Below are 17,526 nucleotides of genomic sequence, written 5' to 3'. Positions count from 1 at the left end.
GTCCGAGGAGAGGCGAGGACAGTACTGTATTTCCCCGCTGGGAGCAGCGTGGGCTTCCTACTAGCCAATAGCTTGCGAGCAGCCGAGGTGGACACTTTCTCTTTGACCCAAATTTCTTGGAGACAGCGTTCTTCCTTATAGACGGGACAGTCGCGGGAGGATGCTGCATGGTCACCCTGACAGTTCACACAACGAGGAGACGGAGGTGGACAGTCACCCTCATGGGCATCCCTGCCACAAGTGACACATTTAGCCGCATTGGAACAAGACTGTCAAGTGTGATTGAAATGCTGACACTGGTAGCAGCGCGTAGGTGTCGGGACATAGGGGCGAACAGGAATAACCTCGTAGCCCGCCTTCATGCGCAATGGCAGCTTACACTATCGAAGGTCAAGAAAAGTGTCCGGGTCGGTACAAGGTCATTGTTGACCTTTTTCATGACCCTATGGACAGCCGTCACACCCTGCTCAGCGAGGAAAGATTGAATCTCCTCGTCAGTCAATCCGTCGAGGGATCTAGTATAGACCACACCACAAGACTAATTCAAAGTTCGGTGAGCCTCCACCCGGACAGGGAACGTGTACAGGAGTGTGGCTCGAAGCAGTTTCTGTGCCTGGAAGGCGCCCTCAGTTTCTAGTAACAAGGTACCATTACGCAACCTTGTACAAGATTTGACAGATCTGGCTTTGGCATCTACGCCCTTCTGGATAACGAAAGGGTTGACAGAGGAAAAATCCTTTCCGTCCTCAGATCGAGAAATGCCGAGGAACTGTGGGGTAGGCGGTAGTACTTTTGTCACTGGGGGCTGGTCATGTTTCCGTTTGTGGGCAGAAGTCGAGAGAGAAGAAGAGAAATCCATTGCGGAGGAATCCCCCATGATTGCCAGTGTCTCCGATGGCACGCTCCTTCCTTATGGGGACCCTCTCAGAGGGCACTCCCGCCTTAGGTGAATGTTTACACCTCAGGTCACACCTCCTGAGAAACAGACGGAGGGACCAATCGGCATTGTCAGAAGGTATCAGCTCAGGCAATCACCCCTCCCTGGGCCTGGCCTTTACCCGGGGGTACGTGCGTGCCTTACTTGTCTACCCAGGGCGGGGAATTATGCGTTACCCCGTCACCAGCTACGCGTGCTAACGCGTGGGTCAGCCTTCAGGCGCGCACAGGGAGGAAGGAGGAAGAGGAAAAGTAAGAGAGAGAGGACAGACTGACATATACAGACACATGTGTGGATGGATGTGTGTGTGTGTGTGTGTGTGTGTGTGTGTGTGTGTGTGTGTGTGTGTGTGTGTGTGTGTGTGTGTGGTGCGCGAGCGCGCGCGCGAGTGTATACCCGTCCTTTTTTCCCCCTAAGGTAAGTCTTTCTGCTCCCGGGATTGGAATGACTCCTTACCCTCTCCCTTAAAACCCACATCCTTTCGTCTTTCCCTCTCCTCCCCTCTTTCCTGATGAGGCAACAGTTTGTTGCGAAAGCTTGAATTTTGTGTGTATGTTTGAGTTTGTTTGTGTGTCTGTCGACCTGCCAGCACTTTCATTTGGTAAGTCACATCATCTTTGTTTTTAGATATATTTTTCCCACGTGGAATGTTTCCCTCTATTATAGTAATATATAGTTTGATGTACAGATGCCTTTTATTCCTTTGGAATCAGTTATTGTGGGCTATGAATTTAAGGTGAAAGCTGACAGTGCTAAAATGAGGTATTACTGAAAAAGTATAAGTACTTTTAGTTACCTGTATAGCATCTAGCATAGCTCTAGGGAGCATTTCATCAACTGCACCCATGTCCTTGGAGAAACGATTCAACACTCGACCTTAAAAAGGAATTATTATTCAGTACATACAAACAATAGGAACAGAACTAATACATACTCAACGATCACCACTAGCAAAGAAAAACAGATTACTGGCAACATCTTAATCAAGAAACAGTAATAGCTTATCATAACTGTTTCTACATGTTTTAATGTAGAATCTGTTAGAAAAACTGTTTTTGATCCAGTATTGAGAAAGAGAAAAAGAATGAGTGTGCTGACTTAAGAGGTCGTTGACTGTTCAGTTACAATGGTGAGCAAGTTGATAGTGTGCAAATTCCAATAGGAGGAATATGATGCTGAGATGAAAAGAATTTAAGTATCTGCCACAAAAACAGGAAGTGCACACAGTAACTAGTTTTTCTGTCTGTGAGATTGGGCTATGAAAGGTTCCACAATAAAAGAATCAGGAAAGAAATGAAATAAGAAAAATGGCATCAGAATTGAAGTTATAACTTTATTATTTGACAAAACATAGATTCATGTGTGTGACACTGTGAATAAATGCTTTGAAGGAAACATTGAGCTACGAATATTGTGAAATGAAAGTGCCGGCCCGTGTTCAACTGCTGTTCTAAGCAGAACACTGGTGCATAGATGTGTAGCGTATGATACGACTTCTCTTGTGAGAGAAAAGAACAGGTGGTGAGAGAAAATTGAGGAAAGGGAGTGGTGGATCCAAAATATACATATTAACCACTAAGTATTATTCCACCCTGGATATAAACTAGTCACATAGAGTTCAACCAGGTTTACAAATTTGCACATGTGCCAGTTGGGTTCATTGCAGCTTGGTAAGCAGAAGCTCGTTCTCCATGAGAAGTTCTGTTAACTATCCAATGAAAATAAAGCTACCTATCAAAAGAAAATTTTAAACACGAAAAAACTGAATTTTAGGAGATAAGATAAAGCTATACGTACCTGATGGATTGGTGTCAAAGAAACGCATTGTTCCTTTCAATATAGTATTAAACATTCTATCATGAAGCCCCTGTGAAGAATTCATTGTAATTTTGAAGAAGACTAGGGATCTCAGTATAGTTATAGTTATACTTCCAATTATACATATAGTATATATGTATATATACTGATCTCTTGTGAAGAACATAGATCTGTGATAAATTTGATGATTATCATAATCTTTTAGAGTCAAGCTGGGATTATTTTTTTCTGAAAACTCTGAATCATTCCACTCAGTAGAAACATCAAGTCCGAGAATTGCTTCAGTTGTATTCAGAATGTCAAATAACGTAGTGTTTGAGAATGGATTAGACTCATCAAGGAGAAATTCAGCTTCAAAACTGGGAACAGAACTGCTGTTTGGCATATTATAAGCATCCTGCTTAGCTATTAATTCCTTCCTTAGTTGCTCCTGGTTAGTCCTGGAAAACAACAGGAAGAAGATTATTCTAAAGTTTCTGCATTGTTAACAAAAAACTCATATATATTAGAGGTAGATAGATAGATAGATAGAGAGAGAGAGAGAGAGAGAGAGAGAGAGAGAGAGAGAGAGAGAGAGAACTATTATGAACTGATGCAGTACTTTTAATTTTCCAAGCAATAAGCACTGCATATCATTGTTAAATAACAATATATCCTTAACATTACGCTGCTGTTTCTCATTCCTACAGCCACATGGTAGAGCTAGCGATGAATCTTATGCTTTAGGTCCATGCCTTTCAGTTTATCAAGTAGGAGCTAACGTAACATGGCATATGTTTTACAACCACATACCAACCATAGCTGCAAGCGTTTCATTGAAGTGTGGAGGAAATGACAGGAGCACTAATCAGACTTTTAAGGAACAAACGAAAACTACTACACTACGAGGGTAAAGAAGCTTTCACATTAGGTCTGCTATAGCACAGATTTAAAAAGCTGAATGTGTGTATTTTATCAATTAATAGTCGTGAACAGTTGTCAGCAACTATGATCAGCTTTCTCATACTAACACCACCCCTAATCTATTTGTCTATTTATTGTGGTGTCCTTGCCTATGGGAGCAGCTTTCATTCATAAGATATCAGACAAGTTGTACGTACAAAGTAATTTAGATGCTGTGAAAACAAGAGACAATTTATGAATGCCTAGTTTTGGCTTAAATATGTGGCATCAGGTTACTATTCATATCATTTTTAGGGATAATTTATACTGTGTCACCACTAAAACACCATACCAGAACAACTGATTTCCACAAATATGCAAAAATCACATTTAACTATAAAAGTAAATATTTGTGTGTGTGTGTGTGTGTGTGTGTGTGTGTGTGTGTGTATTTTTTTTCTTTCTGACATGCCCAAAAGAAAGACACCATGAGGGATCAGCAGCTGTGACACACATTATGTAAATTGAAGGTGGAGTAGGAAAGGAGGGGAAAGGGCCAGGGGACAGAACAGGGGAACTAACAGTATCAGCTGCATCGGGACATTGTGCGGAATCAGCAGTGAGGAGTGAAGGTGTGTGCCGGACCACAACCCAAACCTGTGATGATCTCCTTACTACGCATTTGTGTTAACCACTGCACCACCTGGACACACTGTACCACAAATGTGCAGACTATCTCAGCACGTTCCTCGGCTGACTCATATTCCCACTTAGTGCCACCTATCCACAGACCCATCCCTGTCTGCCTTGTTCATTAATTTTAGGTTCCTGCTGGGACATGGACAAGGACTGTGGATAGATGGCACTAGGTGGGAATGCGAGTCGAAAAGGGCGTGTGCCGAGACTGTACACACATTTGCAAGGAACACTATATTCAGGTGGTGCAGTGGTTAATGCAACTGTCTGGTGAGCAGGAGATCCTGGGTTTGGGTCTCAGTCCAGCATACATTGTCACTTGTTTATTTCACATGAAGTCCCGATGCAACTGATATCATTAATTCCTTCCCTTTCCTTTCTCTTCCCTTCCCTTCCCTTCCCCCTCAATATACATAAAAGTGTATACAATGTGTGTATGATCTTGCTTATTTCTGTGCTGACATAACTTTGCAGTATACATTCTACCATTCTTGATTTAGCTACCTTATGAAAAACAGAACGGTCTAAAATGGTCTTACCAATATGTCACCCAGTAATCTGCCCCACTGGAAGCAATCTGTCCAAGCAGGAGCACAACAACCAGCCAGCAAAGTAGCAACCAACTTGATCCAGCCGTAAAGTAATCTTTGTAAAGCGTATTGCTCAGTTTTCCCTTTTCAAGCATTTCAGCTGTTTCAGTTGGCTCTTCCACCTCGTCATCCTCATCACCTTTACTCTGCAGAATGAAAACCATCTTAATTTCCCACTGTTCATCACAATACAACGCATTAATATTCAGCATATTTATTTACTGCTGAAAATACACATCCATTGTTCCTTAAATCTTAAATGATATTATTTTGAACTTTATCAAGTTACTCAGATACAAATTTCAGCTGTACAAGGATTGATTATAATTCTATTCACTACGGTATCTTGAAAGGTAGCATTATCTCTGTAATAATACATTTGAAGCTCGAGCTTTTAAAAATAGAGGTCCAGTGAACTATAGCATTGCAAAGAATGACGACGATAAGGGGCTAATGGAAACAGATACAGGTTTTATCCCATCCTGGTATTATCTGTAGTCAGGCTGCCTTTATCACCTAGTTCTTTAGTGGAAATGAGAATGAGGAAAAGAAGAAGTTACAGGCTTTATCAACTGAGCACAATCTGTAAGGTGAATTAGACAATATGCACTACCTGGCATGGCAAAAGATGTGATCTTGTCAAGGTAGTATACTTGGCTCCATTCCAATCCTTATTTCCAGATAATCACTAAATGCATCCCACTATTTTTACACACTCCACCAAGTAGGACCGTATTTTTGCAACAAAATATTTCAAACAATTTCAAACTAACAGTATAACACTTTCATTTGAGTTTGGTTTCTTTTAGAAGAGCTTTTGGATGGCACATTGACTATAAAAAGATGTCTGTGTTAAAATGTGAATTAATTTATTTTATTTATTTATTTTTTCTATCCATTTGTAGACAATATAGATTGTATGGATGTTGTCAGCAAATACATATATAGGTGATACAGACACACGGGTATATAAAAGTACAATTGCATTTCCTAAATATAAACTACAGTTATTTGCCTTACTGTGCTTTATGATTATACATGATGTACCACTGTTATTGAACATACTAAAGAAAGCTCCTAGTTACAGTACTTAATCAGTCACATTGTCGACTAAATTTTACCTACTTTCCAGGTAATCTTTGACAGACTAAAAACCCTTTTCTAACAAATAACTTTTTAGGCCATGTCTGAAGGCACATATTTTGTTTCTAACTTTTATATTCTGTGGAAGTGTTGAATAGTTTAAGTCCATTGTATAGTACAATATTCTGTGTTTTCGTTTTGTTTTTCTGCTCAGATGTAGGTGGTGACTTCATCTGGTTTCATGTTCGTGTAGGAAACTGTTCATTGGGTACTGATTTATGTTTTTCTTTATGTGAATCACTCTTTGAAAAATGTATTCAAGGGGAACAGTCAAGATTCCCATAGATTTAAACAACTCTGTGCAATGCCTTCTCTTGTTACTATTTGTCATAATTCGGATGGCTCATTTTTGTAGTTTGAAGATTGTTTGCATATTCTGAGAATTTGTTCCCCAAAAGATTATTTCAAAACAAATGATTGAGTGCACATATGCAAAGTAAGTTGCTCCGGTGCATGAGTTACTACACAAAAGTTTTATTATTCTAGGGGCATAGCATGATGATGCTATTCGCTTTCAAAGGACGTTCAGTCCATTAAGCACAGTAAGAAATCCAGACTCCTCATGAACCATTCAAAATTTCCCAGTGGTAATCTATATATAGTAAAATGAGATGTAGATGTAAGATGAGTGTAAAAGATAAAGAACCCATCTTATAATATTCCTAGAATAAGTTTCATTTTCATATGGCTCTGTGCTGAGTGGGAAAGTGACTGCAAATCCGGAGGTCCATGGTTCAAAACTGATCACATTCTATAATATTCAAATTATTCTTGTTACTGTGATTTGATATACAGCCTGTTTTATTTTTTAACAGAGTTTTTAAAAAATCCAAATCTTATCCTTCAGAATGTAGACAGCTTTACTTTACCACACAAACAACAAAATCTTGAATGAAATTGTCATTCTGCAGCAGAGTATGCATTGATATGAAACTTCCTGGCAGATTAAAACTGTGTTACAGACAGAAACTCAAACTTTGGCTTTTAGTTTTTTGTGGGCAAGAGCTCTACCCACTGAGCTTCCCAACCATGACTCACGAACCATCCTCACAGCTTCGCCTGCCAAAGGCAAAGGTCCCGAGTTTGAGTCTCAGTCCAGCTCACAGTTTTAATCTGCCAGAAAGTTTCAATAAAATCCTGCTCGAAGGTAATGGAAGCAATTATGTATGCAAGAACCATACAACACCTGTCTCAAAGTACCTCAGCATCAGTTTGGATTTCAAAAGGTTCTCTCCACAGAATATGGTATTTTTCAGTTCACAAAGTAATTAACAAAATTTGGATGATAAAATACTGCCAGCTGAAATTTTCTGTAACTTGTCAGAAACATCTGACTGTGCAGTTCACAGTATTCTGTTAGAGAAGGTAAAATATTATGCTTACATGTTATTTTGCTGGTAACTGGTATTCACCTTCTCAAGCTAGAAGGATGTAGAGTATCGCATTAATAAAAAGAGTGTTCACAATGAACCAGCATCTTCAGAATGAAGAATAATCATTACCAAGGTATCCCACAGATCTATATTGGGTCTGCTCTTGTTCTTGTTTTATAAATGATCTTCAACCATAAACTCAAGAAGCAGTAGTTCTCTTTGCAGATGATGGAACTATTAAATTCATGCTCAAAAACAACTTCAAGAGTTGAAAAGTAAACAATAATTTCCAAAAAATTGATAAGTTGTGCTCTGTAAACAGACAGTTATTGAATTTAGATGAAGCACAATATATGCATTTTAGTAGTGGAGAAGGTTTGACCGCACCATTAAAAATACTGCATGAGGGTCTGCATTATAGTAAATCAGTGAATCAGAATATATCACATTCTTAGATGTTTACATTGAAAAAAACTGAACTGGAAGTCTCCTGTTACAGATCTCAAATATCTCTGCTCTGCAACTTCGGCATCATGGATTTCATCAGATTCTGGAGATGATGATGATGATGATGATGATGTCAAAATGTCAAAACAGTGGCTTACTTTTCCCATTATCATTCAATAATGTCTTATGGCCTCACATTCTGGTGTGACTCTTCATCAAGGGGAAATATGTAGCACAGAAGTGTGTAACAAGGAAAATATGTAGTGACTACTTCAAAATCTTGCATTCAGCTCGTCAAACAGTTTGGCATACTGACAACAGCCTCATTAAGTTAGTTGTCCACAATCAATGACATCCTCTAAAGAGTAGCATTTATAAATATAAATATAATACTAGATGGAAAAATTATTTAACCATACATTATTCACCATTAGTCTGACACAGAAAGGTGTGAGGTATTAACCAATAAACACATCTGACTGCCTGCCCAGTAATGTAAAGAATTTGATGGATAGTAAAAATAACTTCAAACTCAAAGAGAGAGAGAGATCTGCATCCATCCATTCCATGTCCTCGTGAGATGTCACAACTTTGATCTTCGGAATATGCCAATAACTAACAAACACTTTTACATGGAAGAAGCAGCACTTTAAATCATTAATTTCAAAATTTGAAACTGTGTGTTAATAGTAAATATTTATGAAATTCTACAATGTCACACGAGTTCATGGTACATATTACATTTACTCGTCAAGTGGAGGCACAACACACACATAAAAGACAGTTTTAATTGGTAAGCTTTCAGAGCCAGTGGCTCCTTCGTGTGTGTGTTTTGCTGCTGCTTGGTGAGTGTTTTTTATTTATCCAATTAAATTATTTAGTCAATAATTGTTTTTATTGTTATGTTATATTTTCTGCTAACCTATTATCTGCTTTCACCAATAGTGACTAATTGGAGAAACTTTGTATTGTGTCACATCATCATATTTTATCGAAAACACATCTCCAGCACAGGAAGAACTACTACTTCTAAGCTTATACACGGGCTGTTATTATAATTACTGTATCTTTGATGCCCCCATGGGAACAACACACAGGAGTGTGCTCAATATTCAAGTCACCCAAAGCTGCTGTTTAGAACTGGATCATATTTCTGTATGTGTGTGCCAATTCATGTGTTTCCTCTGTTTGTGGTCGAATTGTAATATATCTTATTTTCTATTTACACTGCATTCTTACAAATGTTGAAGTAATCGACAGCTGCTGTCTCAGCTCCTCTCGTGATGATTTAATTGCTTCCTTTGTCTCTTCCTGGTTGTTAGCCAGCATATTTGCAAAATTCTTCTTGCTGAGAGTAAGTTCACTAAATGTGCCCTGGTCTTCTATTTTACCCTGTGAAAATTGGAGAAACTAATTTAAGTGAACATGTTTACCACAGAACTACTGCTAATGTACCGACGCACCACTGAAAATAACATAATGCAGCTGATGTATGAGGATCTGTAATTCATTTAGGCAAACAATTCTATGTCTTATCATTTGAAGCCAAACTATACAAACACTTTGTATAGTCTGATGTACTGTTTGTTCCATGACATAAAATTGGAACGATTTTGTTGATGACTATGATTTTCATCATTACTTTATGACATCTGAACCAAAACCAAAAGGATTTTTAAAAGGTAAGTAGTCTATGCTCTGCTATACAATGAGGTGATGAAAGTCGTGGGACAGTGATACGCACATACATAAATGGCAGTAGCATCGTGTACACCAGGTGTAAACGGGCGCTGCCTCTGTGGAGCTCTCATTTGTACTCCGGTGATTCCTGTGAAGAGGTTTCCAACACGATTATGGCTGCATGATGGGAATTAACAGACTTTGAACGCAGAACTGTAGTTGGAGATGGAACGCATGGGACATTCCATTTCAGAAATAGTTAGGGAAATAAACATTCTGAGATCCAAGGTGTCAGGATTGTGCCAAAAATACCAAATTTCAGGCATTACCTCTTGCCAAGGATAACACAGTGGCCATGCCTTCATCTATTGACCAAGAGCAGCAGTGTTCGTGTAGAATTATCAGTGCTAATACACAAGTAACCCTGCATGAAGTAACAGAAGAAACCAAGGTGGGACATACAATGAATGTATCCATTAGGACACTGAAGCAAAATTTGGCATTAATGGGGTATGGCAGCAGATGACTGATTAAGTGCTTTTGCTAGCAGCATGATGTTGCCTCCAGCGCCTCTCCTGGGCTTGCGACCATATCGGTTCGACCCTAGACAACTACAATATTATGGCCTGGTCAGATCAGTCCCGTTTTCAGCTGGTAATAGCTGATGGTAGGGTTAGAGTGTAGTGCAGACCCTGAAGCCATTGATGCAAGTTGTCAACAAGACACACCGCAAGCTGTTGGTGACTCCATAATGGTGTGAGCTCTGTTTACATTGAATGGTCTGGGTCCTCTGGTCCATCTGAACCTGTCATCGACAGGAAATGGCTATGTTCGACTACTCAGACTATTTGCAGCCATTATGGGATTCGTGTTCCCAAACAATGATTAATTTTTATGGGTGACAAAGCATCATGTCAGCAGATCACTATTATTCGCAACTGGTTTGAAGAACATCCAGAACAATTTGAGCAAATGATTTGGACATCCAGATCACCCAACATGAATTGCATCGGACTTTCATGGGACATAATGGAAAGGTTAGTTCATGCAGAAAATCCTTCACCGGCATCACTTCCACAATTATGGGTGGCTATAGAGGCAGCATGGCTGAATGTTTCTGCAGGGGACTTCCAATGACTTGTGGAGTCCATGCCACATAGAATTGCTGCATTACACTGAACAAAAGGAAGTTCGACATGCTGTTGGGAGGTATCCCATCACTTGTCATTTCAGTGTAAATTTTCTTTAGAGAGTTTTGATTTATGTTGCTTGAACTACTGGTAATTTGATATTACCTACTTCTAATTCATTTTGTCACTTTTAAGAAACAAATCAAAGACTTCAAGTTGTTATTAAGTACTTTCTTTTTGACAGGACCATCCCACACAGTTTTAACTATAGTCTACTCCACATATTTAAGAATATGATTTTGAGTTTGATTAGGTTTTATACCTGAATTTCCTTACATTGTTTAGGATTATAATGTGATCTGCATCCTTAAGGTACTGCAATTGGTGGGTAACCAAGATTCTTGTCTTTGTACATAAGTAACCATTGATGCAGTCTTCATAAAGTTGTTTACCAACATGGGTGTCCACAGCAGAAAGGGGATCATCCAAAAGGTACAAGTCTGCATTTCGATAAACGGCGCTGAAATAGAAAGATAATTTGTAATTTAAGTGTAGACTTCAACAGACAAATGTCAGTGACCCTATTTTCATGGATGGTTCATATTACATTGTCAACACGTTACCAAGCACAAATTTTTTCTACCTTTGATTGACAATTTATGAGCAATATTTCTTATGTTTGGAAAAGAAATTATATGATAACAGTGCTATAATAGTCTGTGGGAACAACAACTCATTAAGGTCCATGTTGCATCCAATAGCAGAGAAAAGAAACCAAAATTTAATTTTTATACCTTTCCTTTTAAGTCATTTGTTCAGTCTGTTCATTGTAACTGGCTTACACTCACTTGTATTTACCAGTGTGACATTTTTTCCAGTAAATTTGTTTTAATTTTGCTATAATAGTATCGAAATGTTTTTGCACCTACTTGTCCAAGTAGAACTTCCCCACTCTGTTGACGTGCAACAAGCATGCTGAATTATCCATACAGTGGTAACGTACAACACTATGTTCCCACTGAACAATGGACCATGAAACTGGACAATATTACTGTGACCTTTCACCCAACCACGTACTCTTTTTAGTGGATTAAAAGGTGTGATGAAAGGTGTGATGAAAGATACAGAGCAGATTATTTGTGAGGTGAAAAGTGAGCGTCATTATGTTTCTCCTCCCACAAGTGTCGGCAACAAAGGGGAACACACGCAACAAATCAATGTGGCACAACCTTTTGATCCTATTGACTTCAGTGAGTCAGATCAAATTACCCAGATAATTAAGATAATTAACTGTACCACCAAGGCTACAACCACACGCATTCCATTGTGCTTACGCACTGAAAACTGAGTGAACAAACACATTTCCTTCCCCATGTGGAACCCAACTGGCCGAGTTGCATGAGAACAGTTACAGTTAATCTCCTGCACTGTGCTTATTCAATGAAGTTCTGTACAATCATACCACCAGATCACATAATCTAGTGCCACATGAACACCATTTCAGTGATGTTCTGCAATATGTGAACTATTTTTAGAAAAATGACGGGAAGTTGCTACTCGGTATATAGTGGAGATGCTGAGTCGCGATAGGCACAACAAAAATATTCACACACTTATAGTTTTCGGCCACTAAGGCCTTTGTCAGCAAAAGACACACGTGCACACACAAACTCATGTAAACAACTTGCACACACGTCTGCAGTCTCTGACAACTGAAACCACACTGCAACCAGCAGCACCAGTGCATGATGGGAGTGGCGGCTGGATGGGGGTAAGGAGGAGGCTGGGGCGGGGAGAGGGAGGGATAGTATGGTGGGGGTGGCGGACTGAAGTGCTGCAGTTTAGACGGAGGGCAGAAGAGAAGGTGGGGAGCGGGGGGGGGGGGGGGGGGGGGGGGGGGATAAGTAGCCAACAGCAGAGAAATAAAAAGAAATTAAAGACTGGGTGTGGCGGTGAAATGATGGCTGAGTAGTGCTGGAATGGGAACAGGGAGGGTGCTGGATGGGTGAGGACAGTGACTAACGAAGGTTGAGGCCAGGTGAGTTATGGGAACGTAGGATGTGTTGCAGGGAAAGTTACCACCTGTGCAATTCAGAAAAGCTGGTGGTGTTGGGAAGGCTCCATATGGCACAGGCTGTGAAGCAGTCCCTGACATGAGGGATATCATGTATGGCAGTGTGTTCAGCAACAGGGTGGTCCACTTGGTCTTGGCCACAGTTTGTCGGTGGACGTTCATGTGGAGAGACAGCTTGTTGGTTGTCATCCCTACATAGAATGCAGCACAGAGGTTGCAGCTTAGCTTGTAAATCACATGATTGGTTTCACAGGTAGCCCTGCCTTTGATGTGATAGGTCATGTTAGTGACTAGACTGCAGTAGGTGGTGGTAGGAGGATGTATGGGACAGGTCTTGCATCTAGGTCTATTACAGGGGTATGAGCCATGAGGTAAGGGATTGGGAGCAGGGGTTGTGTAAGGATGTATGAGTATACTGTGTAGGTTCGGAGAATGGAATCCTTCCTAAAAACCCAGGATCCTAAACCCCTCACCTGGTTCAGATTCATTGATGACATCTTTGCTATCTGGATTGAAGTTGAGAACAGCCTATCCACATTCCACCAGAACCTCAACAACTTCCCCCCTTTGCTTCAACTGGTTCTACTGAACCCAACAAGCCACCTTCATAGATGTTGACCTCCACCTCAGAGATGGCTATGTCAGTACATCTGTCCATATCAAACCTAGTAACCATTAGCAATACCTCCACTTTGACAGTCTACACCCATTCCATACCAAGAGGTCCCTTCCGTACAGCCTGGCCACCCATGGTAGTTGCATCTGTGGTGATGATCAGTCCCTCTCAAAATATACCAATGGTCTCACTAAAGCTTTCACTGACCGTAGCTATCCTCCCACCCTTGTACAAAAGCAAATCTCCCGTACCTTATCTTTTCAGTCTCCCACCACCTCCTGAAGTCCCACAGACAGTTTATATAAGCACTGACTGAAATATGTTTTGTGATTAGACCATACTATCTACCAAAGTCTTATATCAACAATATTATTCCTGCTCGCTGCATTTATTAGGAAATGAAAGTTTGCTTGTGTTTCTGTTATGTTGCTCAACAGAACTAAATTTTCATTATTTAAAATGTTCAAAATAAACAGTTTCAGTACAATAGACACACATGGTAGACATGAATATAAACAAAGCAATTGATATGACAGAGTACACATTTAGACACTTGATAACAAATTTCAATTTTTTTAGAAGTCAATGAACAAAAAAATAAACTGCCATATGAAGAATGAAACAATTGGGCTGCAAGTAAGGAAGTGGATAATATACAAGTATACTTGTATTTTGTGCAACAGTACTTAGATTTTACAACATTTCAGAAGAAAGAGTTGGTAGTCCAATAAACATATACAATGCTGATTTATTGCTAATAGAAGATCTTGTGTGTTCCATAGAAATGTTGTATTGAATCCAAACTTTCTACTACTTGTTTCATGCGTGGCCCATCATCAGACAATCTGTTAAAAAATATACAGGGTGTCCTACTCAAACCTCCCTTATTTCAAGGACCCAGGAGAGAAAAACCAAAGTAGATATGATGATGATTATGATGATGATTATGATGATGATGATTATGATGATGATTATGATGATGATTATGATGATGATTATGATGATGATGATTATGATGATGATGATTATGATGATGATTATGATGATGATGATTATGATGATGATGATTATGATGATGATGATTATGATGATGATGATGATGATTATGATGATGATTATGATGATGATTATGATGATGATTATGATGATGATTATGATGATGATTATGATGATGATTATGATGATGATTATGATGATGATTATGAATAATGCACCACAGTGTAGAGCTTCCCAAAGAATTTATACTCCCACGTCAGAAGTGCAAAGTATCGTCGCCGGAGTGCAGCACGGTCGCATAAAGTGAAAATGGTGACTCCACAGCAGCATACACAAGCAGTAGTGTGGTTTGCAAAAACAAAATCGCCGATTACTGTGCAAATAAATCATCATTGTTAGGTTATGAAGATGGCGGCTGCAGGTGTAACACGTGTTAAGTTCAGCTCGCGAAATTTAGTTGAATTCGAAGGTGCTCTCGCAGGTGGTGTTGTCTAGTACCTGTGGAAATTGTGTAAACAAGTGTTCTGCGCAGTAGTGCTATTTTTTTTCTGTGTTCCACCAATATCTACGCTGGAGAAAATGGTAAACAGGAGAGTCAACAGCAGCGCGTCCAGCAGCGGGGAAGCAGCAGGTGCGGCGGGCCCGCTCTTGGCGGAAGGTGCGGCCGCGGCTCCCGGTATAGCGGAGCTAGTCCGCTCTGAGGTAAACGCTGCGCTTCGCGATAAAGACAATCTCGATCTGATAGCAGGCACTGCATCAGATACAGTAACGGCAGCAGTATTGGCCAAAATGCGTGAACTGTTGAGGCCAATACTGCCGAAATTACAGCATTAAAAAAGTGTGTCTGAATACGAGAAAAAGGCTTGAGAGTTAGAAGTAAAACTATCTGCCGCAACAGACAAGCTAGAACAGTACCAAAGGCGAAATGGTCTACGACTGTTTGGAGTAGCAGAAAGTAAGGAAGAAGATACAGACAAACTGCTTATACAGGTTGCACGTGAAAAATTAGGCGTTGAAGTGACTAAGGCAGACATTGACAGGAGCCATCGGGTGGGACGAAAACTACCAGGTGCTACCAAACCTCGTCCAATAATAGTTAAATTTGTCTCATACCGAAAAAGGGCAGAGATCTTTACCCAGCAGAAGAGGTTAGCAAGGACAGGGCTTAGAATAAGGGAAGATCTGACACACGAACGGCTAAAGATTTTAAACAGTGCCACATCCCATTTCGGTCTTCAGAATGTGTGAGCTCAGGATGGCAGAGTAATGATTAAGACAGCAGCTGGAAAGAAGACAGTCACAAACATGACAGAAATGAATAGTATTAAGTGAAGCTACTCGAGCCAAAAGTGCAAACTTGACACCATTTGCAAATTTTAACATCCCTATACTCAGATATACTGTCTTGTAATTGTATTAACTTTTTAATTATCCCCATATTTGCACCTTTAACTAACTGTTTTTGTATTTGTATTAACTTTGTATTATTTTTTGTACCTGTAGCTCTAACGTTTACTTAATTTTAGTTACTGCTAATACTATTTTTATTTGCTCAGTTTATTCTCTTCCATTCTGTAATAGTACCACTGCAATTATTAGTCTCTCCCTTAGTTCATTAATCACCCATCTCTCTTTGGTTTAAATTGTTCATAACAAAAATCACTATCAGTATCATTTTAATAAATTTCAGTCTAATTGTAGCTTCCTATGATAATCAGTATCACTTTTGTAAATTTCTATTTAACTCTAGCTTCCTACGATAAACTATTAGTTATTAAGCTTACTACTCTCTGCTGGCAGCATCGGCCTTTTAAATCACTCCCCTTTTCCTTATTTCCACCCTAAGCTGTTTCAAATACGGTAATTACACTTCACCTCTTAAGACACAGGATATACAGTGACACACAGCTGTTCACTGTTTTGGTCATATTCTCATTGCACCGAATACCACTACTCCATTTTCTAAACCCCTGCAACCTCAGGAAATCTCTTGCGATCACCTTTCTTTCGGAACTCGTGGAGTCACAAACAGGGCGAGCAAAACCTCTGACACATATTATGTCAATTCGCGGAGGCAGCGGCCAGTGCCCCTCGCAGAGGTAGTTCCTAACAAAGCGACAAACCAGTCTGCCACCCTACTCCAGGCTGCCCAGCGGAACACGTCAGAGCTTTTAGTAGCGCACTGCAACATCCAGTCTTTACCTGCACTTTACGAACAACGTAGCTCCCTCTTCAACCAACTAAACTACCACGTAATCCTCTTATCTGAAATGTGGTAAAAACCACACATATCCTCTGCATCTGTTCATCTCCCAAGGTAGAACATTTCTTAGGGCAAACAGATCAAAAAAGCAAGATGGCGGGGTCGGCGCATATATATGAACAGATCTCAAAGCGAAACTCTTATGTACGTCAAACCCTGCTGAAGAAAAAGAGGCTGAATTCATGTTCACTGAAATAAATATACAAAGTCTGAAGTTCTTGATTGGTGTTGTGTACAAGTCGCCAAAAATAAGCTCAATGAGTTCCTTTCAGTCGGAATTACATTCACTTCAGTGTTAATACAACATGTCATTGTAATGGGTGACTAACATAGACCTGCTAAGAGACACTCCCTCCACAATGAACCTAAGATGATTTTTTTAGCTGCAATAGCATGAACATTCTTCCATTACAACCGACACACCATACGGCACATAGTCATACTATTATAGACGTAATTGCAACGAAACAGACTGACAAAGTAAAAGATGTTGGTCAAACATCGGCCCCTGGCCTCTCAGCACATGATGTAATATTCCTGGCCTACTCTGTGCAGCCCCCAAGGATCAAATCGCGTTATGTAACTTGTAGGAACATGAAACGTATTGGCTTGACACTAACAGCCGATTGCTCAGAAATCTCATGGCATCAAATAATCAGAGAACCTACAATAGATGGCAAAATTAATGAACTTGGTGATAAACTCACTGCCCTCTATGACAAACGTGCACCTGTACGCACAATCCACGTAAGAAAATCTCCTGCTCCATGGCTGAAAGCTGAATTACGTAAAATTATTAATAATAGGGATGCTGCCCACAGGCATTTCAAGGCAGATCCGAATCCAGAGTGTTTCGAAGAATATAGAAAGCTACAGAACAG

The 17,526-nt window shown here is 39.9% G+C and overlaps 1 protein-coding gene across 1 annotated transcript in view; it reads right to left on the bottom strand.

Moving 5' to 3' along the window:
- Positions 1-17,526, bottom strand: part of LOC124591504 (ATP-binding cassette subfamily C member 4-like) — a 257,017-nt gene that overhangs the window by 63,631 nt on the left and 175,860 nt on the right. The window contains exons 11-15 of the mRNA XM_047131737.1: positions 11,033-11,216; positions 9,126-9,278; positions 4,873-5,069; positions 2,735-3,195; positions 1,734-1,813 (exon numbers count right to left, since the gene is read on the bottom strand). Of these exons, the coding sequence (XP_046987693.1) occupies positions 1,734-1,813; positions 2,735-3,195; positions 4,873-5,069; positions 9,126-9,278; positions 11,033-11,216 (1,075 nt within the window). The remainder of the gene's footprint in view (positions 1-1,733; positions 1,814-2,734; positions 3,196-4,872; positions 5,070-9,125; positions 9,279-11,032; positions 11,217-17,526) is intronic.

Source organism: Schistocerca americana, chromosome 2 (assembly GCF_021461395.2).
Source record: "Schistocerca americana isolate TAMUIC-IGC-003095 chromosome 2, iqSchAmer2.1, whole genome shotgun sequence".
NCBI lineage: Eukaryota > Metazoa > Arthropoda > Insecta > Orthoptera > Acrididae > Schistocerca > Schistocerca americana.
The sequence above is the reverse complement of the archived record's forward strand: the minus strand, read 5'-3'. Positions and strand labels throughout refer to the sequence as shown.